Source organism: Aricia agestis, chromosome 2 (assembly GCF_905147365.1).
Source record: "Aricia agestis chromosome 2, ilAriAges1.1, whole genome shotgun sequence".
NCBI classification, from domain to species: Eukaryota; Metazoa; Arthropoda; class Insecta; order Lepidoptera; family Lycaenidae; genus Aricia; species Aricia agestis.
Window position 1 is genome coordinate 19,201,197 of NC_056407.1, and position 27,903 is coordinate 19,229,099.

At 37.5% G+C, this 27,903-nt stretch overlaps 1 protein-coding gene across 2 annotated transcripts in view; it reads right to left on the reverse strand.

The window, feature by feature from the left end:
• LOC121737956 (pyrokinin-1 receptor-like) overlaps nt 1-27,903 on the reverse strand; it is a 149,848-nt gene that overhangs the window by 47,601 nt on the left and 74,344 nt on the right. For both annotated transcript variants that reach the window (XM_042129702.1, XM_042129711.1), the window contains exon 3: nt 11,516-11,622. In XM_042129702.1, coding sequence (XP_041985636.1) covers nt 11,516-11,622 — 107 coding nt within the window. The remainder of the gene's footprint in view (nt 1-11,515; nt 11,623-27,903) is intronic.

Genomic DNA, 27,903 nt, shown 5'->3' on the forward strand with positions numbered 1-27,903 from the left:
ATCTAATCTACTCTAAGATGTCACATTATTTAAATAACAGCGATTGTTATATTCTATATGTAGATATTTATAGACATATGCAATAAAGCAAAGAAAATACTATTATAATTTCCCTCAAAGCACAGAATATATAATAGTACTCCGTACTCAAAGTGACACAGACCACAGTCTAAGAATAGCAGTAGGACTAACTAAACTTTTTTATATTTTATTATATTGTGGTTTCTGATTTTTGTTTTAGATGCAAAAATACAGAAGATGTAAGTAGAATATTTGAAAATGAAGATGTTATTAACATAAACGGAAGTAAAGATGTAAATAGAACAAACGAAGATGCATTTTCGTCGTTATCGTAAGTACCTACATAGATAAAATATGACAGCTAGTCTATCTATACAATTATAAAGTTGTTATTTGGATGTTAAATGTTTGTTTGTCGGTTTGTTTGTCTGTTTTTTAGGGTTCCGTACCCAAGGGGTAAAAAAAGAATAGCAGTAGGACTAACTAAACTTATTATTAGGTATATTATGGTTTCTGATTTTTGTTTTAGATGCAAAAACACAGAAGATGTAAGTAGAATATTTGAAAATGAAGATGTTATTAACATATACGGAAGTAAAGATGTAAATAGAACAAACGAAGATGCATTTTCGCCGTTATCGTAAGTACATACATTATAAAGTTGTTATTTGGATGTTTGTTTGTTTGTCGGTTTGTTTGTCTGTTTTTTAGGGTTCCGTACCCAAAGGGTAAAAAAAGAATAGCAGTAGGACTAACTAAACTTATTATTATATTATAATATTATGGTTTCTGATTTTTGTTTTAGATGCAAAAACACAGAAGATGTAAGTAGAATATTTGAAAATGAAGATGGTATTAACATAAACGGAAGTAAAGATGTAAATAGAACAAAAGAAGATGCATTTTCGCCGTTATCGTAAGTACATACACAGATATTAATATGACAGCTAGTCTATCTATACAATTATAAAGTTGTTATTTGGGTGTTTGTTTGTTTGTCGGTTTGTTTGTCTGTTTTTCTGTTTTTTAGGGTTCTTTTCTTAGCGAAAAAATCCTTTCTTAGCGAATGCCCACGTTATAACATCTACCTGCATGCCAAATTTCAGGCCGATCCGTCCAGTGGTTTGGGCTGTGCGTTGATAGATCACCATGTCAGTCAGTCACCTTTGAGTTTTATATATATTATAGTTATATACAAATTTTCATCCCCTATTTGAAACCCTTGGGGTAGGAATTTATCATAATCCTTTCTTAGCGAATGCCTACGTTATAACATCTACCTGCATGCCAAATTTCAGGCCGACCCGTCCAGTGGTTTGGGCTGTGCGTTGATAGATCACCATGTCAGTCAGTCACCCTTGAGTTTTATATATATAGAAGATTATGTTTATATTGTTTCAGCCAGTATGAAAATGATGATTATTCGTTAGTCATAGAACTTGAAAAGCAAGACGATGACTTTCAGCCTGTCTCAGGACGACGGATTGTCGACATAAATTATGTTTTAGAACAGCTTCAAGAGAAAGGACGTCATAATGGCTTATTTAACTGTGACAAAAACAACTTTCAATTGATAAGTGAAAAAAGAACAGGGCTGATATCAACCTTTAAATTTAAGTGCAACTTTTGCAAACATATTTGTTGTATTGATTCGGAAAATATAAACGATAATGAAAAGGTCAATTTGAATATAGCTGCAACTAGTGGTATAATAGCGACTGGTATTGGATTGTCTCAGTTTGATGAATTGTGTGCAGCTATGGACATTCCCGTATTCAGCCCAAACTATTATTCTAAATTACAATCTGAAGTTTTAGAGTTTAGAGAAATGGGAAAAGGTTGCAAGTACCTGTATGGAAGTTGCTGCACAAAAAGAGAAGGAGATTGCCATAGCGGAAGGGCGAACTAAGAATGGCTACGCTTGGTTGGCCCACAGCCAAATCTAAATGCTGGGCCCAAGAAAAGTCTAATTAATTTTGAACAATTTTAGCACATATTATGTAAAATATAATATTTTCGATTACTTTTTATTTTTTTCTTATTACCCTTAAATCTTTATACACAACTAATTCAATTTCCTATAAATTTGTTTCTAGTATAAGCAGGTATTTATGAAATGGTTACTTACAAAATATGCTTTTAGAGCTCCTTTACTTCCAATTTCCTTTTATATGTTTTATAATATACTAGTTGTCCCGGCAAATGTTTTTGTTTTGCCATATAAAGTATTTAGCCCTAAATCTTTGAGTTTTTCATATAATATCATTGCCCTGAATATTATTTTATTGAAGTGACTAAATAATTAGTATGTCACACAGAAATAAATCAAGATAGAGCGGCTAAGCGGGTGGAGTACGCGTGTTTTAATCTTGCACAAGTGTGCAAGATTCGTTGAGCATTCATTCAGTCAGCGCGCACTTCCGACATGATTACACTGGAGCGGTTGTGTAAAAATGCCTCATTGTGTAGTGTCTAATTGTAAAAACAGAAGTACGAAAGTCAATTGGCCAAAAGGAGGTATTTCTTTCCATGTAAGTTACTTGTTCTTACTAGAACCAAAGCAAAAATTTCAACTCTCTAGCTATTATCATTCTTGAGTTACAGCCTGGAGACAGACGGACAGACGGACAGACATCGAAGTCTCAGTAATAGGGTCCCGTTTTACCCTTTGGGTACGGAACCCTAAAAAGTACCCAGTAGCCGATTCTCAGACCCACTGAATATGCAATATATAAAATTTGGTTAAAATCAGTAAAGTCGTTTCGGAGGAGTACGCTATCTAACATTGTGACACGAGAATTTTATATAATATTATAAGATTTTAATTTCAATTTTAAATGTATTTACAATTATTAGTTTAATACAATAGCTCAGACTAAAGTAGGTAATGTTTAAAATAAATAATGTTATTTATTACACTTATATTATTATATTATTATGGGGTTATGAATTATGATTTGTATTTACTCTTTCACTTTTCATTAATGTAATAATAATACCATAGAAAAACTTAATCAATTACGTATTACTGATAAATTGAAAGAAATCACAATTTTATACTGAAGTATTTACTCTGTGACATCTGATAGCCGGCTCCCGGGGTCAAGTAAGTTCATCGGCGCTGCGTCCGCGCGATGTATTTTACGCGCGAAATCAAACAGCGCTAAACACTGGCGCGGCGGAATAATATGCCCTTAACGCAAAGGAAATTTTATAATATTTTGTTAAACAATTTAACGGCGCAGAAAACCCGATAAGCGTACTCCGTATCTGGTTCTTTTGTTCCGGTGTTAAATTTACATTTCTACGAATACAAAAATTCTTCCCCTTTCATTTACTGTGATTTTCCTTTTCCGAGTGAAAGCAATGTCTGTTATTTACAACACTTTGAGAACTCTGCGAATGTGACTAATAAAATAGCGATATTATACACAAAACTTTCCTTCGCCCATTACGCACGATTTACGACAAACGATCCCAAATCCTTTAAAGTTTAAACCGAACTTGAAAACGTAAGGGAAACGATCGTTTTACCGCATGCACTATGTAATTTTCGATGGTTTACACTTTAACTGTTATGTTTTATTAATATCAGTCCAACGCGTAAAAATTAAAATACATGTCAGGGTTTCTCAAAGTGGGGTAAGAGAACCCCTAGGGGTTCGCCATTCGACGGCCGCGGCAGGGGGTTCGCGACAATATTAACTTAATGGTGACTTGATAAATGGCAGGCACGCGCAACACTTTTGTGGCACTGTATGTGTTACCTTTTTTGTTTTTTTAGGCACTGTTTCTTCAATAATCTATTTTATTATTTTCTTGGGGGGTTTCATTAGTTAGTAAGGGGTTCGCTGTCACGTCGAAATTTTAACAGGGATTCGTGGAGCCCAAAGTTTGAGAAACCCTGCACTATGTGAACAATTAAGAGCCCACACGAGTTGCTAACTAATTTTAACGGAAGTTACGACATTAATCTCTTAGAGAGTTTGAGAGCCGTTCTCGTGCCGTGAAATTTTAAGTCAATAATGGCATTTGAGAAAAAAAGGGAACAAAGCAGTTATATTAGTATTTTATAAGGTTGCCTATATCCCTTTATTCTGTGTGTACTGTGTACTACCGAAAGACTAATACTACTACTACAATCATATTTCAATAGGTATCTTTAGGCCATTATTCTGTAACAATCGTAAAAACCGATTCGAGCGCGTGTAGCAAATTATGACAGGTACGGGGCATAATTCTCGGAAACGGAAAAATCCTTGCCCCATTTCGCGAGGGATGGGTTGCTATGGATTACTTGCCAAATGAGGGTTATGCCTATATCTTCGGTGACATTTCATTTAAAGGTCATTGTATTCCAGCTAATTGGGCGTAGGGGACAAATTAATGCTGTTACTAGTGATTTATGGTATGCCCCTTAGCATGAAAGTTATTTTTTGTCTCGTTTCTATTGAACAATGTTTAGCTCGATAACTTTGGGGCAAATTGGAATAAACTTGAATAACCAATTTGGGAAGAACGAACGCAAAAAAATCAGAATATTTTTTGTCGCAGCAAAGTATGTAAATAAGATGTAAGAAGGGCTTTTCCACACGACATGTTTTTTGCGCACTGACGTCGTGCGTTTCTGATGCGCTCGTCTTCTGCGTGTTTTAGATACGCGCACAGTTTGTCGGCGCGTGCCGGGGCGGATCGGGGCTGAGCGCAGCGCAAAATGCACTATAGCACACTATTGCCGGGTCGGGTCGCATCGCATTGACGGATTTTAACGCTCACTGTGACCGACCTCTGTGGCTCAGTGGTGAGCGCGTCGGTAGCTCAAGCCGGGGGTCGCGGGTTCGAATCCCGCCGACGGAACAAAAAGTTTTCAATGTTCCCGGGTCTGGATGTGTATTAAATATGTGTATGATATAATAAAAATCTTAAATATATGTATAGTATAAATAAAAAAGTATTAAATATATTTCCGTTGTCTGGTACCTGTAACACAAGTCCTTCAGGTACTTAGCACGGGGCCAGACTGACGTGGTGTGAAGCGTCCATAGATATTATTATTATTATTATTATTATTACTGTGCCGGGGCAGGTCGGGGCGCAATGTATTGACGGATTTTGAGCCGAGGCTTGCCGGGCCGCACCACACCACATCCGCGCGCCGCTTGCTATAGCACACTGTTGCCGGGGCGCAGCGGGTCTTGTCGGGCCGTGTCGCATTGACGGAAATCCGCCGAGCAAAAATCCGCGCCGATGCGCCAAGGCACAGTGTGCGATACGCGTATCCGCTTCCATACAAATTGTATGGAGGCGGATTTTTGCGATGCGCCCCGGCACGCTGAGCCCCGGCACGGCCCGTCTCAGTGTGCTCACTACTTTTCATCGCGTTTTGGCAGATATAAAGTTTAAAACGTGTCGGCTTCCTTGCGTTTGCTGAGCGTTCAACTTGCGTCTGTATAGATACAAACGTCGTGTGGAAAGGCTCTTACCTACTACTTTTCTAATAAACGATTATGCTAATCTAAATGTCGAATTAAGACCTATTCTAGAAGCGCGTATTAGGCTGTAAGTTGTAACAGTACATACGTGACAATATCTTAGGGCGTGCAATGTGCGTTGATGGTAATTTGTCCATCGTAAACTTCAAAAACGTACAAAACAAGTGCGTGTCGGGCCACGCGCAATATAGGGTTCCGTAGTAATGCTAGTTTTTGATAATTTTTGTATGGTTAATGAATATACATTTACAACGTATTTTACACTACCAACAACATTTATCTCAGTTACGTTCAAAGGACTTTTCAGAACGAAAAGTTCCTTAAGCTTAATATTTTTTTTTAGTGGATCGACTATAATTACTAAATGACCTATGAAGGATAAGCCGTGATAGTTTTTCTTTTAAATTCAGCATATTTCCTACTTCCGTGAATTTTTTCACATTTCCAGAAGCAACCGTTTAGCTGGTAGAAGGGGGGACACTAGACTCTAACGATTTCTTCTACTTTAAAACTGCATATTTCACAAATGGATCACTAAATCGGAAAATGATCTATGAACACTCTTAATATTAAAAAAAATTAAAAACCTATCCAACGACACCGAAAAAACCGACAGCGAAACAGAAAAGTCATACCCGCTTCATGTGTAGGGGAGATACCATAAAAATATATATTTTTAAGTTTTTATACACTGTCGGCATCCTCAATATGTGCATTCATGCCGAATTACAGCTTTGTAGAACCTATAGTTTCTGAGAAAAACCGCGGACAGACAGACAGGCGGACAGACAGACAGACGGACGGACAGACCGGAACCATAAGGGTTCCTTGTTGACTACGGAACCCTAAAAATGTAAAAACCTGGATAGTTGTTGTGAAGTTAACGACTGTTGCGTCGATGTACTTAGGCCTCCATATATTCCGATTTTTTTGTTCGCCCGTAATTCGAATACTATTCACGTATAATCCGTCAACTCTAACATTATAATAATAATTATCTACTGAAAAATTTTTCTTCAAGAAGATTTCAATTATTATTCGTTCATTAAAGGCCCCTTTTGTGACCTTTCGCGTAAGTAAGAATTGTTATATTTGACCGTAATAAAATCAACAAAATCTTTTGTTCAAAAAAAGAACTTATTAAGGACTAGCTGTTGCCCGCGACTTCGTCCGCGTGGACTTCAGTTTATAGCGCGCGATGTCAACAAAATTGGTGTCAAAAGCTTTTATAAAAAAAACCCTGGTACCCCTTAAATCAATACAGCTGTGCAGTGTGCACACAATAAGTATTTCATTTTTTATATTAAACTTTATATTTTATGCCAAATTTTAAAGCTTATTTAGCCCTCCAATTACACAACTTTACCCATAAACTATTTATCATTGATAGATTTAAAGTTACGTCACTGCACAGATAAAGTACTGAGTTATTTAATACCGTAGAATAGATATAACAATCGAAAAAAATCGAAACTTAAATGTAAGATGATACGTCTTATAGAAAGACTTTTGAGCAAGCGTCAGCGCGATGTAGAAGACGCACGGCGCCATCTATTATGAATTGTTGGAACTAACTTAATTTGAACAAATTTACGCTTTTTCACCCCCTTACAACCCTTTTTTCCAGTAAAAAAGTAGCCTATGTCCTTTCTCAGGCTTTAGATTATCTGTATACAAAATTTCATTACAATCGGATCGGTAGTTTTGGCGTTTGGCGTGAAAGCGAGACTGACAGACAGACAGACAGACAGAGATACTTTTGGCGTTTGGCGTGAAAGCGAGACTGACAGACAGATAGACAGACAGAGATACTTTCGCATTTATAATATTAGTATAGATTATGTGCACACTGCACAGCTGTTTTTGGGTATTTTGATTAATTAAGGGCCGCGCTACACCGGAATGGCAGCGGCGAGGCGAGCACTTTCAGCGCTGCCATTCCGGTGTAGCGCGGCCCTAAGAGGGGTACCACTTACCAGGGTTTTAAAAAGTTTTTAAATTTGACACAAATTTTGTTGACACCGCGCGCTATAAACTATTAACTAAAGTCCACGCAGACGATGTCGCGGGCAACAGCTAGTTATGAATAAAAACAATATTATATAGTAAAGTAGGTATGATTAGTTCTGTTACAATAATAAAGTAAAAATTAAAACGCCATCTGTTTTCATATATTAGAATTAAAATGTTGATTGCATTGATATATTTTCTGGATGGAATATAGGCCAACACAGTACACTCGAACTCCTTTATTTTAGAGCGCTTTCTGTTGTCAACTTGTCACATATATTAGAAATGCAGTAGGAGTTCTATAAGATAAGATAGATTGATTATTATTATACCAAGTGATTAAATTATTAAACATAATATTCTAACGTATTAAAAACTATAAACAAAAACATACTAACTAATAAGTATGATTAGTTCTATGTTACAATAAAGTAAAAAATAAAACGCCATCTGTTGAATCGTATTAGAACTAAAATGTACATTGCATCGATATATTTCTGGATTTTTTATAATATTATACATAAATTAATACATTTAAGATTTTTGAAATATTATTTTAATACACATCCAAGACCCAGGAACATTGAAAACTTTTTGTTCCGCCTGCGGGACTCGAACCCAGGACCCCCGGGATGAGCGCTGGCCACGCGCAATGCGAATTCATTTTCATCGATATTTTCATGGAAATAAGATATTTTCCCACATCAAAATGTAGCCTATGTCCTTTCTCAGACTCTAGAATAACTGTGTACAAAATTTCATTGCAATCGGTTCAGTAGTTTTGGCGTGAAAGCGAGACAGACAGACAGACAGAGATACTTTCGCATTTATAATATTAGTATGGATATGGATTAGAAATGCAGTAGGAGTTCTATAAGATAAGATAGATTGATTATTAATTATTATTATACCAAGTGATAATATTATTAAACATAATATTCTAACGTATTAAAAACTATAAACAAAAACATAATAACTAATAAGTATGATTAGTTCTATGTTACAATGAAGTAAAAAATAAAACGCCATCTGTTGAATCGTATTAGGACTAAAATGTTCATTGCATCGATATATTTCTGGATTTTTTTATAATATTATACATAAAATATATTTAAGATTTTTGAAATTTTATTTTAATACACATCTAAGACCCAGGAACATTGAAAACTTTTTGTTCCGCCTGCGGGACTCGAACCCAGGACCCCCGGGATGAGCGCTGGCCACGCGCAATGCGAATTCATTTTCATCGATATTTTCATGGAAATAAGATATTTTCCCACATCAAAATGTAGCCTATGTCCTTTCTCAGACTCTAGAATAACTGTGTACAAAATTTCATTGCAATCGGTTCAGTAGTTTTGGCGTGAAAGCGAGACAGACAGACAGACAGACAGACAGACAGAGATACTTTCGCATTTATAATATTAGTATGGATGATACGAAATGGCCAAGGTTATTCTAGATTTTCATATGAAAAGGAAATTACGTACAAAACGTTTCCCCTCCCACGGCCGAAGAGAAATTTATTACTCGAGGCTTGCCACTTGAACGACTAGTGACTCGCCTACTAATTTTCTGCTCCTCCAGGCTCCAGCTGTGAATTTGTCTCAATAATGCTGTAACTAAGCCAATAGCATTTTGTCATTTTCGTTCACAGATGTACCGCAAATCAGAAATAAAAAATAAAAAAAACTTAATAATGGCCGTGTTCGTCGGCGTAATTTTTAGCGCATTCACTGCAAAACCTAGTTATTGCGCATGTCCAAATCATGTCATGCCATGGCAACTACAACTGTTTACGACTTGACATTTAACCCAATCGCAATTTGTTGGTGGCGTTGCAATGATCAAACCTAGTGGGAGAGCCATGCTTCGGCATGAATGGGCCGGCTCGACCGGAGAAATACCACGCTCTCACAGAAAACCTGCGTGAAACAGCGCTTGCGCTGTGTTTCACCGAGTGAGTGAGTTTACCGGAGGCCCAATCCCCTACCCTATTCCCTTCCCTACCTTCCCCTATTCCCTTCCCTTCCCATCCCTACCCTCCCCTGTTACCCTATTCCCTCTTAAAACTAGGCCGGCAACGCACCTGCATCTCTTCTGATGCTACGAGTGTCCATGGGTGACGGAAGTTGCTTTCCATCAGGTGACCCGTTTGCTCGTTTGAACTCTTATTTCATAAAAAAAAAAACAATTAAATTTTTAAATTTTTCCAAGTGATCCATATCCATATTTTCCAAAATAAAATAATCAATCACTATCATAGTGTTACATAAACTATTTGTGCGGCTGTTAGACAATTTAGGCTTATGTATTTAGGTTTAGCTTTTATTATTTTAATCATGTATAAACAATTAAGACGTTGTTTACGACTTGACCAGCAACTTGTTATGGCGTTGTCATGACATCTTTTGGACATGCGCAATAAACGTGTTCGTCGGTGTAATTTTTAGCGCATTCGCTGCAAAACCTAGTTATTGCGCATGTCCAAATCATGTCATGCCATGGCAACGACAACTGTTTACGACTTGACATTTAACCCAATTGCAATTTGTTAGTGGCGTTGCAATGAACAAACCAGTGGAAGAGCCATGCTTCGGCACGAATGGGCCGGCTCGACCGGAGAAATACCACGCTCTCACAGAAAACTGGCGTGAAACAGCGCTTGCGCTGTGTTTCACCGAGTGAGTGAGTTTACCGGAGGCCCAATCCCCTTCCCTTCCCTACCTTCCCCTATTCCCTTCCCTTCCCATCCCTACCCTCCCCTGTTACCCTATTCCCTCTTAAAAGGCCGGCAACCCGCAACGCACCTGCATCTCTTCTGATGCTACGAGTATCCATGGGTGACGGAAGTTGCTTTCCTTCAGGTGACCCGTTTGCTCGTTTGCCCTCTTATTTCATAAAACAATTAAATTTTTAAATTTTTCCAAGTGATCCATATCCATATTTTCCAAAATAAAATAATCAAACACTATCATCACAGTATAGCAATATGACAGGGACTAATATTGCTATACTGTGCTATCATAGTGTTAAATAAATTATTTGTGCGGCTGTTCGACAATTTAGGCTTATGTATTTAGGTTTAGCTTTTATTATTTTAATCATGTATAAACAATTAAGACGTTGTTTACGACTTGACCAGCAACTTGTTATGGCGTTGTCATGACATCTTTTGGACATGCGCAATAAAAGGTTTGTCCAAAAATACCCCGACGAACACGGCCACGGCCATTGTGATGTCGCATTGATTACTCACTTGTTTATCGCACATACGTCGGACATTCACGCTATTAAGTCGAATAGCACGCGGGATAAAATAATAGGTAATATACGTGTTACTTTTGTTAATATTTTAAAAATATATATTTTAAGAAACAAAGGTAATTACGGAAATTACAAAAACATTAAAAGTGTCGACTTTTGTTGCTTGTTTGGAGTGAAATTGGTGCAAGCTATTGACATTAAATCCTGGAGATGTTCACCAGTAAGTCGAGACTCGAGACCGAAATTTATTTTTAACGATCTTCGATAATGCTTGGTCCGCACACAAGGGGTCAGCGGTCCAGATGCGGACCGCGGTCCGCCATTCGGTGAACCCTGTTGTAGAGCATTGTACGAGTTTCTAGCAGTAGTGATGACTGCTTCTATCTTTCATTCGCGTTCAAAAATATTGTTTTTCGCTCGTATCACGTAGATCACGGTCGCGGTCTACCTGTAGAAAAGCGATAACAAGCTGATATTCGTGCATAGACCAATCTACGAATGTTTAATGCCCCTTAACGTTGTTTTTGTTATCGGTACCTCTAGACGATCAATTTTATTGTACAATATCACGTATTGTGCAATATTATTGACCGTGTAGGGTTATAATGGACGCGCCCGCCTTTCAATCTTGTTGTCGAATAAGTTTTTCAATAAATATTTTGTGCGATATTGCGCAATAAAATTGATCGTCTCGCTTAGAGAAATACTCCTAAGTCATTAGTTACCTTGTAAAATGTATCTGTGGGATGTTCTAAGTTCTTGCCGTAGATGGCGATTAGCCTCTGCACGTGGAACGGCGCCCAACACAGGAAAAACGACAGCGCCACTGCCACTGAAAACATCATTTGATATTAATATCTAAAGAAAATAATACTAATTGTAATAAAAACAATACCCTTCTCGTTCGGGTAAAAATAGGTGACTCGAAAAACGTCTTTGTGTACATATAATTAAACTATGACTAACGTCTCTAATCAATCTAAATCAATCAATCTAAAATCAATCTAATAGTCAATCTAAAAAATCTAAATCTAGTATCTAAAAGAACGTACTCAAATTACTCGGTCTGTTTTTGTTTTGAAAATACTAATCGACGCATATTGTCACCGAAAGCCAGCTCTGGATTTATGTATAGGCAGTATAGGCCATGGCCTATGGGGGCAGCGTCCTATGGCGTCCTAGGGAGGGCGGCAGCGTCCTAGGATGGCGGCAGAGTTCGTACATAGGGGCAGAAAAAAATTAAAGTGGCCTAGTATTATACCCGCTCATAAAAAATATAAATTCAGCCCATTCGAAAGCTGCAAGAAATTTACCAATATAATAGCAAAAATTGCGTCGTAGCTTGGCTGAGTCCCCTTGCTAATGGACACATCACACGTGAGACATGACACAACCCATCGCACCCATCAAACGTGAGAGAGCCACTAATGGGCCGGCTCGACCGGAGAAACACCACGGGGTCACAGAAAACCGGCGTGAAACAGCGCTTGCGCTGTGTTTCGCCGAGTGAGTGAGTTTACCGGAGGCCCAATGCCCTACCCTATTCAATTCCCTACCCTCCCCTATTCCCATCCCTTCCCTACCCTCCCCTACTCTATTAAGTAATACCCTATTCCCTCCTAAAAGGCTGGCAACGCACCTGCAGCTCTTCCGACGCTGCCAGTGTCCATGGGCGACGGAAGTTGCTTTCCATCAGATGACCCGTTTGCTCGTTTTCCCCCTTATTTCATTAAAAAGAACCCACGGCTACACCACAGAGTTACCTGTGTCTAACGCCCGTATTTTAGTAGTTTCAACTCAACTTCAATCCTTTTGCTCAACAGAACGTCATCATTTTTGAGGATTGAGGTTGAATCGAATCGAATCGAATCGATCACGAGGAAACGTCTAATGCTACGGATGTTAAGGTGACTTTTCAATATTTGCTGGAAGCGACAAAATTCAATCATAATGCCACTCCATGACCAAGGCTGTAGGTTTCATTTTACTCTACACCACACCAAAGCAGCGGCGGCATGGGTAGTTAGACCAACGTCGGTAGAAAATGAAACCTTTAATAGCCTATGTCATAAAGTGGGATTTTGTATCAATTATTGTCGGTCGCGGTCGCTCGTTTAACTTTTTTTTACCGACTTTCAAAAAATGAGCAAGTCATAAGTTTGGCTGTGGATATTATATTATATTTTTTGTATGTTTCTTCTCTTAATTCTCCGCCGTTTGTGAACCGATTTTGAAATTTTTTCTTATGTTGTAGGTATTGGTTCACAAAAGTGGAGAACCTCAGATATTTATTTACAATCTGTATTGAAAGTAAAGTGTAAAATGTAATAATCTCCACAATTTTGAAGTCGGTACCACTCCCAAAAATTAAAATTAGTTTGTAATTATAGAACGCACGTTTCTTAGCTGGTACCGACTCCAAATTAATGAAGACAGTGTACAGAAAAAATTGAGGTTTGGAAGAATTCTGAAAAAGGCACTATTAAAGAGTAAGAATTATTTAATACTTTTTAGTTCATTGGAGAATAGGTAATGATATGGTTTCCACTTGGGAGTGGGTTTCAATTTTTTGTTAAAATATATTAATTTATTTCCAGTCGTTTTAATTACTGTTGTGTACACAATTTTTTTAAGAGGGCGACTAACGCAAAAAATCGCATCGTCCTTCTCTCTTCACACTCACGCCCGTCTTTCATATTACGCCAGGTGAAAAAGGACGACGCGGATTCATCGCCAAATTAGTTTTCTCTCAATAACTCGATAAATATATAAGTAACATTATAAAAACCCGCTAGGTGAGTTTTTCAATGATAGAATTAGATACAATGTGTTAAAATATTAACTTAGTTTAATGCACGGTTATGGCAATATATGAAAAATTCGTGAAAATTAGATGCATCTTTGTGATTTTTTTCTATCGAGAAACTTTTAAGATATCGTGTTTTCGCTAGGTCGGATCCTCGAAAATATAATTCATTCATTTCATTTTCTAAACATAGATACTAATCTATGTTTAGAAAATGAAACAATTCGGGGCTTATTTTCAAGTATAAAAATTAATTATAAAATCGACAATTTAGGGTTAGTCGCCCCCTTAAATGGGCGGGCAATATTTTATGTAACTTTTCTCATATTATACGTCGGTTCGGAAAAAACTCGACATCTGGTAGCGAAGTCGTGCTCGGTAACTTAAATTTTTGTTTAGTTCAAACTGTTTTATTTTTTAAGAAAACTATTATTGTCGAGAACAAAATGGTATTTTTGGGTTTTCGTCCTGTCCGTTTGTTACATCTGTCTTATACATCACTTGTAATTATCGCTAATTAGGTTATTTTAATATTTATACGTGGGAGAGCCATGCTTCGGCACGAATGGGCCGGCTCGACCGGAGAAATACCACGTTCTCACAGAAAACCGGCGTGAAACAGCGCTTGAGCTGTGTTTCGCCGAGTGAGTGAGTTTACCGGAGGCCCGATTCCCTTCCCTATCCTCCCCTTTCCATTCCCTTCCCAATAAATAGAATAATAGGGGAGGGTAGGGCCTCCCCTATTATCCTATTCCCTCTTAAAAGGCCGGCAACGCACCTGCAGCTCTTCTGATGCTGCGAGTGTCCATAGGCGACGAAAGTTGCTTTCCATCAGGTGACCCGTTTGCTCGGTTGCCCCCTTATTTTATTAAAAAAAAAAAAAGGTAAACCACATTATAATATTTTATACTTATCACATTATACCGTAATAAAAAAAACAACAATTTTATAAATAAACTATTTATTTAGATAAGAAAGCAACTTTGCGGAATTAAATGTCAAGTTAAAAATAAATAAATGTTAATTAAAATTGTAGTTTATCTTAAATTGATGGGAAAGATAATATTTCGACGTAAAGAAATGACTTGTTTATCTAAGGGTCAGTCACACTAAGACGGGAAGTAGCTAGGCGCGACTTGGATATAATATAATAAACACACCGGCAAAATTAGAGGAACATAACAAAATTTTAAATTTTTTTTTAAATTTTTCACTGATTTTTATATATTTATTTATTTATTTACTAATTGATTATTAAAAAATAAATTTTATATAAATTTAGGGCATAAAAACGTGAAAAATAGAAAAAAATCAGCAAAAATCAAAAAATTAAGAAAATCTTTGAAATTTCAGTAGTAAGTTTTTAAGATAAATTCTCCATTTTTATTAAAGAAATGCCATGTTAAAAGCGTGTAATGCTGGTGTAATGCCTTCTATGGATCTCAAGAGGGCCTGGATACGCCATTCCATGCTTGCATTTTAATTGTCAATCATTTCCTGTGGGATATTCTCCTACTCCTCCAGTAGCGCCAACTCGAGCTCCTGGACACATTTTGGAGCTGGAGTTTTAACTCGTACCGTTCACCCATTGATGTGCCACACGTCTTCAATCGGATCCACATCCGTAGACCACGCTGGCCTCTCCACCTGGGCTACGCCAGCATCGTTTAGGTAATAATGCCCGATTTTCTTACTCTATGGACGCACATAAAATTGAAATTACTACCTAAAACTGTATAAAAGGCACACCATGCAGTTCCAGGATGTCGGTGCTATAGCTCTGTACTGTCAAAGTACCATCATCTATAATCATCAGCTCCATGCGGGCTCCAAATCATATGCAACTCCAAACCATAACGAAGCCTGCATCATAGGCCACTGTTTCCGGTAAGTTTGATGGCCTGTAGCTTTCCTTATGATTTATCCACATTCTTTATCGCCTGTCAATACAATGTACACAGAATTTGCTCCCATCACTGTACAGCACAAGATTTCACTCACTTGTCTAATTTTGATGTTCACGCGCAAATCTTAGCCTGGCTCTTCGGTGTCCTGCCTCAAGTTTTGGTGCCCTTGCTGGCACTTTTGAGTTTAATTTAACTTCTTTGAGTCTTCTTCTTACTGTACAATCACTTACACGTTCATCTTGGACCTGTTCCGACAGGTTTCGTGTCTGCATAGCTGTTTGAGGTCGATTTCTTAAGTTTTGTTTCCTTACAAAATGGTCATCCTGAACCATTGTCACCCGATATCTGCCTTGTTCTCGTCTCCGCACGTAAGATCCAGTCTCTCTGAAGCGTTGAAAGTTACGATGAACCACGGAAGCCGACATACCTGGCCTGACTGACCGAACGGTAGGTGTGACCTTTCTCTATCGTGGTTACAGCTCTAGCTGTCGCTGAGGCTGGGAAATCACTAATTTTGTATCTAAGCAATGTGTTCTTCCAAAAACCAAACAATCAAATGAGCTGAGCATACCTTGCACCCCGCTAAAACGCCATTCTTATCAGGAACACTTACAACGTCAATAATCGACAAACACTTATTAGGGCATAATTGCTATAAAAACCTGTCAACTTGCCAGTTTTGTTCAATATTTTATTTTTTGAATGAGCTTAGAAGCTATAAAAAAGGCTTTCAGACAGCCCGGCCCACTTGAGTTCAAGTTTTGGCCCTTTTTACCAATGTTCCGCTAATTTTGCCAGTGTGTGTATTATTATGTCGCAGCCAACTAATTAAAATAGGCGTTCACCGGCTAGTTAATGACGCCATATTATTGTAAACAAAACGCACCTAGCGCCGCAGTGTTAGATTAGACACAAGTTTGTTTCGGCTCTCAATGACTTTTAGCCGAGAAATAGGCGGGGAGCCGGAATATAGGGCATCACCTGTACTATCATCATCGATTTGCAGTATGAATAGAGTAGGCGATAGCACACAGCCCTGAGGGACACCAGCATCAACAGACTGAGTATCAGAGCATTCGCCGTCAACTACGAACTTTATACTTCTGTCTTCTAAGAAACTTGTAACCCACTTGCATAGTTTCAGTGTAAATTGACGCTTAAGAGGATACACCAGGGGCTAGAGAAATGAAAAAAAAGTACGTGTAATAGCTGTCTCCCTTACCTCAAGCCTATACCGCAGAACGCGATAGAGACAACTGCAGAAAATCAACGATTCGTTGTCCCCTGATTCCTTCTCCAAAACTTAACCGATTTAAGTACTTTTTTCATTAAAGATTAAAGAAAGGCTTGAGCTGTGTTAGTATGTTTTTTTTTTGTATAATCTAGCCAAGTCTGTTTTCTGAATGTTTGAACACAGCGGAAAATCTGGCCATTTTTTTGGGTTTTTGAACGTTCATATCTTATTTAATAATTAAATTATGAAAAAAAAGAAAACATAGGGACATTGTATTAGTGGCCGTAGATATTCAGGAAAAAAATTATAACTCTATTATAACTCTACTAGCATTATCCAGGGAAGAAACAGGGGACAACGTTTGTATGGAAAAAAGGGCGGTGTGGACTCCTCTTAAGCATCTACAATCTAGAATCAAAATTCAAGATGCATACGATAAACAAGTTGCCCAGTACCCAAGTATAATGACATTTCAGGCTTCGGAGGATAGAAAAAGTTAATATTGCAGTAGGAGCCAGGCTGGACGCAAAACTTACAAAGTCTGTTACGCGATGCAAAGACTTCGTCTCTAAAAAAATACTCTACAATTTCAATTAACTCTTAATTAAATTCTGTTTAATTTGCACCAGGAGATATATTTTTAATTTTAATATTTTTGCTGAAGATGGAGAAAATTTAATCAATTAATAAGAACATAATATCTAGGTTAATCTTCGTAGATTTACTGTAAAATAAATAGCAATTATACAGTTCCTTTGTGTCATTTTTCCAGGCCAATAGAATCGTTATAAATATATTACTTATCTTGTTTCCACAGGGCCGGACCGTGAGCTTACGAGGCCCTGGGCTGAAACTACTTAGGGCCACAACATTTTAACTGTCAGTTCGTAGTACCAACACCTAAATTGTATTATAAACCTTGATCGTAAGGGATCGTTAGGGATACCAACAAAAATTTTATAAAATTATGAATTCTTTCACATCATCGTCTATTTTTGACTTGACTTAGCTGGGGCGGAGGCTCTTGAACTCATGGGGCCCTGGGCTTAAGCCCAAATAGCCATATTATTGTAGATCCGGCCCTGTGGGCTGTGTTTGCAATATACTACTACAATCGGTACAGAAAAACCATTCAGAAGTACTTTGTGCTCGCTGAATTACATCGTCTGCCATTTCCATAAAAAAGATATTGGAGCACCATTAGTAGAGCAGTTGTACATTTTTTAGCTTCCGTTGCATTTTTGTTTTCTTTATTTTATAACTTTGCCCTCGCAACTAAAAATTTACACAGACCAGGCATATTAATTGTATTTATATTATTATCATTTTAGGTCCAGATGCGAAACCCTTATTAAACTACATTGTTTAATGGGGTAAGGGCTATGTGATATTATTTAAGGTCGCATCTTGGTTTATATGGTGCTTCAGTTTTATGAAGAAAGGTAGTGCCCTCTCCAATCCTCCTTGGAGGGATATAAAAGTTTAGTGTTTTAGAACGTGTTGTGTTTGAGATGACGCTGTAATCAGAGTAAAAGAACGTACTAGCAGTTTTACTAGCTGCCGCCGACAAATCCGTTGTATATTAAAATAAAGGTCAGGTCACACTGAATGGAGACACGAAGCGGCACGTGATGATAGTTGACGGAACCAGTGACTTCTTTGCAGCGATGGTATATGCTGTTGTAAATAAGAAATTAAAAATAATTATGTATACGCACTACCCGCATTGCTATCACGAGGTTCCTTTAGACCAGGGGTTCCCTAACTTATTTTGTCTACTGCCCACTTTGAGAACACAACCCTTTAGATCTTCAGCGCCCACAAAGGGGCGTTATCGCCCACTTTGGGAAAGGCTGCTTTAGACGTAGCGTTGCATCAGAAAAGTACTTTAAAGTCTGTAAATAAAAGGTACAAATCTTCGTTTGTAGCTAATAAAGTTAAATGTGGAATATCTAATTAAACCATGAAACACAGCGTCACGTTTCATCTCGATAAGGAGATGCAAGAATTTCTGACGTCCTTTCATAGAGGACAAAGCGAAGATTAAAACCCCTTCGATTTTAAACCTTCTTCAGATCAGAATAATCTATATATTTTAATTTTCCTATTTCCTAAAAACCTTGTCTAAGCCCGCTAATATCTTTACGGAATTAGGCAATAATCGTTCCAAAGTTATGTGATGAATTAAATGTCATGGCGGTTATAGCATGTGCCGCTCGGCATGTTTATTACGGCGTGGGCGGAGCTGACGGATTTATTAACAGTTAAATCAATAATGTGGATTGTCGGATAATACGAGTACCCCGATTCTGCTAGGTTAAACTAACATTGATACAGCTTCAGTGAGGTTTCGATGAAGCGTGATAAAAGTACAAAGTTGTGGTAATCTAACATTATTGGCTAGACATAAATTTATTGCCGATGAAAAAAAAAACGCTACGTTTTTTTTCATTAGCAATTTTGACCATGTTGGCCAATCATAAGCGCCAGTGAATAGAACTCCTGCCAAAAATCTCGGAAAATTGGTTTACAGCTATAAGAAGATTCCGATCGCGATGCAGTCTTGGTACAATAAAACACAAGTACAAAATGTCATTCACATGAAAATAATAAATGTTAAATCAATTTTGAAAGCTTTCTTATTAAAAACTTCACTAATGAGACGTTTGACATAATATATTAGAATTTTAGTTTGCTGCTTGATAGCTGGGATAGAGGGATCAAAGTTGATTCGAACTAGCAGAATCAGAGTATATATGTTCGTGGCTATCTAAGGGCCAACCCACACGTACCACAACCACACGACAACCGCAACCACACGACAAACACACGACGTGGTCGGGCGTATATTTCGTATTGTAAATGAACTGGACTATTCACACGTACCACATTTTGCAGTCGTTGTCGACCACTTGTAAAATACCGACCACATCGCAACCACGTCGCAACCACGTCGCAACGACACGCCGCCCGCGCTCTTCCAAAGCAAAGTTGGTACTGAGTAACGGTAACGCCATCTAGTACGAAACGTTACTCACGAATGCGTTTCATTACTCGCATTTTTCGTTGCCGTATATTTTTTTATTTAATGTTTTTTTTCATATAATAATAATATTATTATTATTGTTTTTTTAGGGTTCCGTACCCAAGGGGTAAAAACGGGACCATATTACTAAGACTTCGATGTCTGTCCGTCTGTCAGTCTGTCTCCAGGCTGTATCTCAAGAACCATACACGTGTACGATAAACAAAACAAAACAAGCATCATCTAGTTAAGGATGAGCTTGCAGGCCGACGATTTCTATACGGATTTTAAAGTAATGGTCCCGCTATTTGGTACAAGCAGGGTGGCGATGTATAAAAATTAGAAAATTTTCTTGAATTAAAGTTAATGTAAAGTTACTTACGAGAAATCAAATGCTAGAAAAAAGAAATTTTATATTTCAAAGTATCTTCAGACCAAATTTCAGCAAAATCGGTTCAGCGATTTGGGCGTGAAGAGATAACAGACAGACACACTTTCGCATTTATATAAAACGAGCTTTTGCCCGCGGCTTCGCTCGTGTTAAGAAGTATTATTATATACAAACTTTCATCCCCTATTTTAACCCCTTGGAGGTGGAATTGATCAAAATCCTTTCTTAGCGGATGCCTACGTCATAATATCTACCTGCATGCCAAATTTCAGGCCGATCGGTCCAGTGGTTTGGGCTGTGCGTTGATAGATCACCATGTCAGTCAGTCACTTTTGAGTTTTATATATATAGATTAAGTTTGGATGGATATGGATGTTAGATCTGTGTACAGTATCAATATACCGTGGGCATTACTCTACGACGGCAGCTACTTACATTATACGAATACATAGTCTAATACAAGAAATCGAACAGAGCAAATCCACCTGAGCTCGATGTAATGTGTATTGTATAATGTATGCTCCGTAATATGTATTGTATGCTCCTCATAAATATTTATTAAACATTATTTTATAAACATCAAGCAGACGCAGAAAACATTTGTATTATGGTAAAATTGTCCGTAAAGGTATAAGTTGGAAGCCCGCTATATGAAGCGGCAGCAGACGACGTGTCGTCACGACACTACTTACTTCTATGGAGTTCTATGAATAAGTGTCGTTAACGTGGGAGAGCCATGCTTCAGCACGAATGGGCTGGCTCGACCGGAGAAATACCACGTTCTCACAGAAAACCGGCGTGAAAGAGTGAGTGAGTTTACCGGAGGCCCAATCCCCTACCCTAATCCCTTCCCTACCCTCCCCTATTACCCTATTCCCACTTAAAAGGCCGGCAACGCATCTGTAGCTCTTCTGATGCTGCGAGTGTCCATGGGCGACGGAAGTTGTTTTCCATCAGGTGACCCGTTTGCTCGTTTGCCCCCTTATTTCATAAAAAAAATATAAGTATTTCATAGAAATAAGGTACAAGTTGGAACCGAGCGACACGCGACAACTGCAGACGACTTGTCATCGCGACACTACTGGTTTGTATCTATTTCTATGAAATACCCTCCGCAGCTAGCGACACGAAGCTAGCGACACTTATTCATAGAAATACATAGAAACCAGTAGTGTCGCGACGACATGTCGTCTGCAGTTGTCGCGTGTTGCTAGGTTGCAACTTTGTTCTCTCTAGGTACTCTGATACATATGAGTCTTCAGACAGCTCATTTTGCGTCGCCGTGTGAGCGAAACAGGACTTTTGTAGGTAACAAATGCAACATAAATTACGCTACCGAAATTCTGTTGCATTCAGTTTCATAGAAACTTCCTACTCCATTCACGCGACTCAGCTTAATTTTGTGAGTTTCGACCGAAATTCTGCGTCTCACAACTCACAAATTACGCTCGTTTGCTTCAATCATTATCCCCTGATTCCTTCTCCAAAACTTAACCGATTTAAGTACTTTTTTTCATTTAAGATTAAAGAAAGGCTTGCGCTGTGTTCCTATGTTTTTTTTTTTTTTGTAAAATCTAGCCAAATCTGTTTTCTGGATGTTTGAACACAGCGGAAAATCTGGTCATTTTTTTGGGTTTTTGAACGTTCATATCTTATTTAATAATTAAATTATGAAAAAAAAGAAAACATAGGGACATCGTATTAGTGGCCGTAAATATTCAGGAAAAAAATTATAACTCTACTAGCATTATCCAGAGAGGAAACAGGGGACAACCTTTGTATGGAAAAAAAGGGCGGTGTGGACTCTTCTTAACAGTAAACAAAGTACAATAATTGAATCGGTTGAAAGCGCTCCCAGACTGGGCTCTAAGCCGCGGAGGATTACGAACAATATTATATTATAATCCCGTAATAGACAGCTACCAGCTGGAAGCAGATTATAACAATACTGTTCGGGATGTAAACAGAGTGTATAGAAACGGTAGAATAATCCCACTAGTTACAGTTTATTCAGATACCTATATATATTGGAACGAAGTTGCGAAAGGGGGCTAGACAGAAAAAAATAAGATGAAAAATTGTAACGACACAAAAGCGACACAAAAGTGTCTTTACAACCTCATGGCTTACAACTAAAGGTCACAGCACACTGATATGACTCGGAAAGGGATCGGCACCGTATCGCCTCGAGCCGTTCAATATTGTTTGTATGAAACTCCCTACTGCAACGCACACTAAGCGGAACCGTAACGTAATCGCCTCGCCTCGGAAGAGGCTCATAACCGGGATGCGACGCGTGGTCAACTAGCAGTCCCCCCGCTTACGGCAGGCGCTACTGATACGTTAGGTTGACGCCTGGTTGACGGCGAGGCAAAAGGCGATACGGTGACGATCCCTTTCCGAGTTGATATAATATGTGCTGTGACCTTAAGTATGTACAGCAAAAATGCTATAGTCGAATGGTCGAATTATGTCAATTCGACCAAACGACGTAGGTCCGTCAACTGCCTATGAATCAATTTCTTCGATGGTACCTGTGCTAAGCTATACTCATTCGTATTTAAAAAGTGGGAGGCTAGTCAGATTATCCTATCTAAGTTCGACCATAATAATATTATCGAGGAGACATCGCCGTGGCACGGGGTTTTCAAATTAACTCCGGCTGCATTAGCCGAAGTTTCTCGAGCGTGCATTTAACGATGCGGTCTAAACCAAACTTCCAATACGAGCCGATATTGCCAGAACAAGTTTGTTATGGCTGTTGCGGCAGATATAGGCGTTTGATTAAATTAATTAATGCGTTTATTAGTTAATCTTTGGAAATAAAAATTGATTTTTAATTTTCTTAGTCTCTCGAGAACGGCGGAACAGATTTGGCTTATTTAAGCCAAAAATGTATTCGAAGACGTCCTGGACCTTTAGCCAAGACTATCGCTTCTTTATAGAACCGCTGATAAAAATGTATGGAATATTATGTCGACGTTCGACTTGTCTGATGTCAATTGACAATTCCATACATTTTGTTCGGCGAAAGAAAACTTATCGTCTGCAGGCTCTGGGAAGGTTTATATAATATAAAGAGGGAAGTAATACGAGGTTTACGGGTTCATCTAGATTCTAGTATCTATCAATTTAGCCAGCAGTTACTGTTAGGCTCTGATCTAAAGACTTTTACAAGGTAGTGAACAAGTGATCGCAGGATGACTTGACTCAACAGCTCATTTTGCACATTTTCGTGCACACACACAATGCACGAAGCGAGTTCGGACGACCTGCTATTAGTTCAGAACGATCTGTCTTAGTGGGACAATACGTGTTCAGCGCAAGTTTTTAGTATAAATGTATGTATGTTTAGTTTGTAAGGTATTTATAATATTATGGGCCAAGATGCCTGAATTAAATAATAAGTAAATAATTTACTTGTTCATGCTTAAACCGCATGGTATGGAGATTTTTTGTGCTTTCATGGGATCAATTTAAATACAATAATAGGATAATTTTATCACAGAAAATAAGTACGCAATTTTCGCGAGATAACCGAAATAACGTCTCATACTATTTTTTTTAAACATCCATACTAATATTATAAATGCGAAAGTACCTATGTCTATCTGTCTGCCTATATATCTGTTACTTATTCACGCCCAAATCTCTGAACCTTTAGTCCTGGAAAGGGACATAGGATACTTTTTATCCAGATTATTTTTAACAAAAAATTAAAACCGATTTTCAAGACGTGGAAACAATAACATTACTTTTTCTTCAATTAAATAATTCTTACTCTTTAATAATGCCTTTTTCAGAATTCTTCCAAACCTTAACTATTTCGCTATCTTCATTATTTTGAAGTCGGTACCAGCTAAGAATCCTGAGTTCTATGACAAAATATTTTTAATTTCGGCGCAACAGAGTTGCGGGCGACATGTAGTGTCACATGAAAGCAGTGTAAGTGCGTAATCGCCCCACAAATCTTCCTCTCACATTACGATATCTTTGCGATCAAGACGCGTAAATCGAGCTTGAGAGGTTTTCGCGGTTTGATGTGTGGAGTTGTGGACGAGGTAACGACCGCCATTAATGCCGAGGGTTTGAATTCACTGGTCCCGTGCTCACTAAGCCGGAAACTATTATGTTTTTGATGTTTATTTTCTGTGTAATATAAATCGCAGTGTCTTTCTAAAATTACGATGAATCTGTTTTGCATAAACTACAGTTTTAGTAGTGGCGCTCTACTTTAAGGCGCTGCGAGCTGTACGAAACTTTTTAGGGTTCCGTACCCAAGGGTAAAAACGGGACACTATTACTGAGACTTCGATGTCTGTCCGTCTGTCCATCTGTCTTAGGCTGTATCTCAAAAACCGCTGTAGCTAGACTTCTGAAATTTTCACAGATTGTGTTGCCGCTACACAAATTTACAAAAAATAAACAAAGCCAATATTTAAGTGTGGCTCTAATACAACAAACGTATTTTTTTTTTGTTGCTTTTTTTGCTCGTAGTCAATAAGGGCACCAGGTAGGCACTTGAAATTTTCTTTCACAGTATTTTAATAATTCATAATAAAATGCAAATAAAAAAGTTATACAATATTATTATATTTATCTTATTAAAATTTAAAATAGTTGTTTTTAAGCTAAAATATATTTTGCATGCTTCAAAAGCCGAATGTTTGCCACTGGACCTATACTTTAAGATCTGTTTTTAACCGACTTCCAAAAAACGAGGAGGTTATATAGGCTGTGGTTTTTTTTCTATGTTCGACCACTACTCCGCCGTTTGTGAACCTATTTTCAAAATTTTTATTTTGTTATATTAGGTTTCACTCCAATTTGGTCCTATTTTAGCAAAAGTGGTGATCTGATGATGGGATCCATGAGTAATCAAGGGAACTCCTCAAAATTTATATGGAAACATATGGTGATTTTGGTTTTATGAAAAGCATCCTAAGCATATGTTACCAAAACGCAAGATTTTGCTATGGTTCCGAAGATACTAAGAGAACTCCGGATTCCTTATAGATACAAGTTTGGGGGTTTAGGCGTTGTTTTAAGAACTGAAAGCATATGCTATTATGCAAATTACATTCATCATCATCATCACTGCCATGTCAGGGTCACCAATGTCACAACTCACATGGTTGTATATTATGAATACAATATACACACAATACCATAATTATATCATCAGTCATCACGTCCTTATTTATTTGGTACATTTTATAGCGATTTTAATTTGAAAAAAAAAAAACTTAATGTTGTTTCAAAATACATATTTCAAGTACCACAAAATTGAACATAAGTGACAAATTCAACCTTTACTCCAGAGCGTAAGGCACACATTTGACATTAAAAAAATGTAAAACATTCGTCGCACATGTTACAATAAGCTGACAGACTTTTCAACTGAACAAAAAAAATTACAATGTTGGCGTTGCGTTCTTTGACGCATTCAATTATTGAATGCGCCAATACGAAAGTTGAATGAAAGAAGATGACGAAAATTGAAGATGAAAGTGCACAGTGTGGACATACATAGCTAATCTACATCGTAATAGGAATAAGAAACACAATCGCAATTAGTATAAAAAATACTTCGCTTATACGGTTTATATTTACACGAATTTTGATACATATACAGATCGATTTCCTATGCAAGTTACCTATACCTATAGTACAGGGATTGAATAACCGAAAAATATCGGTAAAAAAGGTTAACGGTATGACGTCATACCTTTAAATTACGATAGCCTTAAATAACGGTACCGCTATTTTTCGGTATTGCAAAATTACGGTACCAATATTTTTTTTCGATACCTAAACCTGTAAAATAAAGGTATAGTGCGGAACGGCAACATCGCAATTCGCAAGCGAGCCGGACTGCGCGGTGCGGCGCGGCATTGTCAACAAACAACCGATGTTTTTAAAAACCTATAGACTGACTTCTATTCTGCCTGCCGCGCCGCGTAGGTTGTCAATAATTTGCGTGTGTACTTTGTTAAAAGAACGAGTAGACCAAGATGGATAAAAGTAAGTAAATAAGTACTTTTTTATTATTAATGATTACATTAGTGTCATCAGCAGTTTGCCACCAAACAGAGAAACTATAGTATAGTACAATAATTGCCTAGCGGCTAGCACATGTTTACTGTTCACTTCGATTTTTTATAAATGTATTGTTTAAAATTATCTACCTGATATTTGTGAGGACGTGTGACTCTTAACAAATTGTAATAAGAATTAAGATAGGTAGAATATTAAATATACGCGATGGTTTACTAGGTAACTAAAAATAGTGAAATTATTATTTTTAACAAAAAATTAAAACAAACTTCCAAGGTAAAACAATATTAACATCCTTATAATATGAACTAAAAAGTATTAAATATTTTTTCTTATCTAATAGTGCCTTTTTCCGAATTCGGCTAAACCTCAACTATTTCTGTACTTAATCTTCATAATTTTTAAGTCGGTGCCAGTTCCAAAAGTTTAAAATATTCTGTCAGAGAACTGAAGATTCAGCTATCTGGTCCGACCAACCGAACTTTCGGTTTCGGTTTCGGTTTCGGCTAGTTTCGGCCAAAAAATCTAGTTTCGGCCTTAGTTTCGGTTTCGGCCAAAATATAGCCGAAACCGAAACCGAAACTCATGCATCGTTTGGTAAACTTCGCAATTAACTCGAGCTTGCTTGCCAGCGAGCCCCTGGCTCAGTTCGCCACCATCTATTTAATCATGTTTTGAGATTATGTATTCCAGATTAGTCCCAAATCAAAAATTAGCACTTTTTTTATTTTCATTAAATTATCTCAACATAAGTTTATCGAAATTATATTATTGAATTTTATTTCTACGATAAAAGCAGGCTTATTTAATATATATAACTGTTGGCAAATTACGTGCTATTTTAACAATGTTTCCCAAACAAACGATTTAGTAAATGCTATGATAAATTGATTATATTGTGTGTGAACTTTATTTACCTAAGAATTTTGTTTGACTGTGAGATTGTAGGATATATTAGGATATATCTTGTGAGATTTATCTAGTAAATCATCTCGCCTCACTCTTTTTTTTTTGGGCACGCAATCTCTTAGGACTTAGCCCACTTCCCCGTAAGCTTCACTCTTGCGGCCCTCAGTATATTTTTCAGGTTTAGTGGCAAAACGCCTTCTGGAAAAAAAAATGTGACGTCAACTGCAAGTTTACTTAGTCATTTCGTTTTGAACTTCGACCGCGGTCGTGTCCATGTCTCCCATAAAAATAATAAACTGCAATTATTGATTTTGTTTTCAGTAGTACGTCGTTCAGTATTATGTCTAAGGGAGGATTTCACCAATCGCACAACTTCGTTTTATAAAACTTAGTTCTCATTAAACGCGTCCCTACGGGGATCAATAAAAAGCAAGAAACGATATATAAACTACCCAAACGCATCATTTTTTTCGTCTATGATTTTCAATTCGCCATGACACTACACTGGCAGGACTTTAACGGCTTTAATGAAGTTTAACCATGCAACATTGGACGTTCTGAAGATAAAACTCGGAATTGTTGTGAACTTTATGTTAGTGAAATGTAATTTGGTGCTATAAACGCGTGTAGAACCAATTTAGTGTACACTAAGCGCATTCTATTTCTTAGGTGAATCGCACCTAAATAAAATGACTTCAAATAACTTGTTTCTTAGGGTAATCCTTCGTTATAATACATTAAGGGGAATTTCACTAATCACACTTAAAAGTTTTAGAACTAAGTT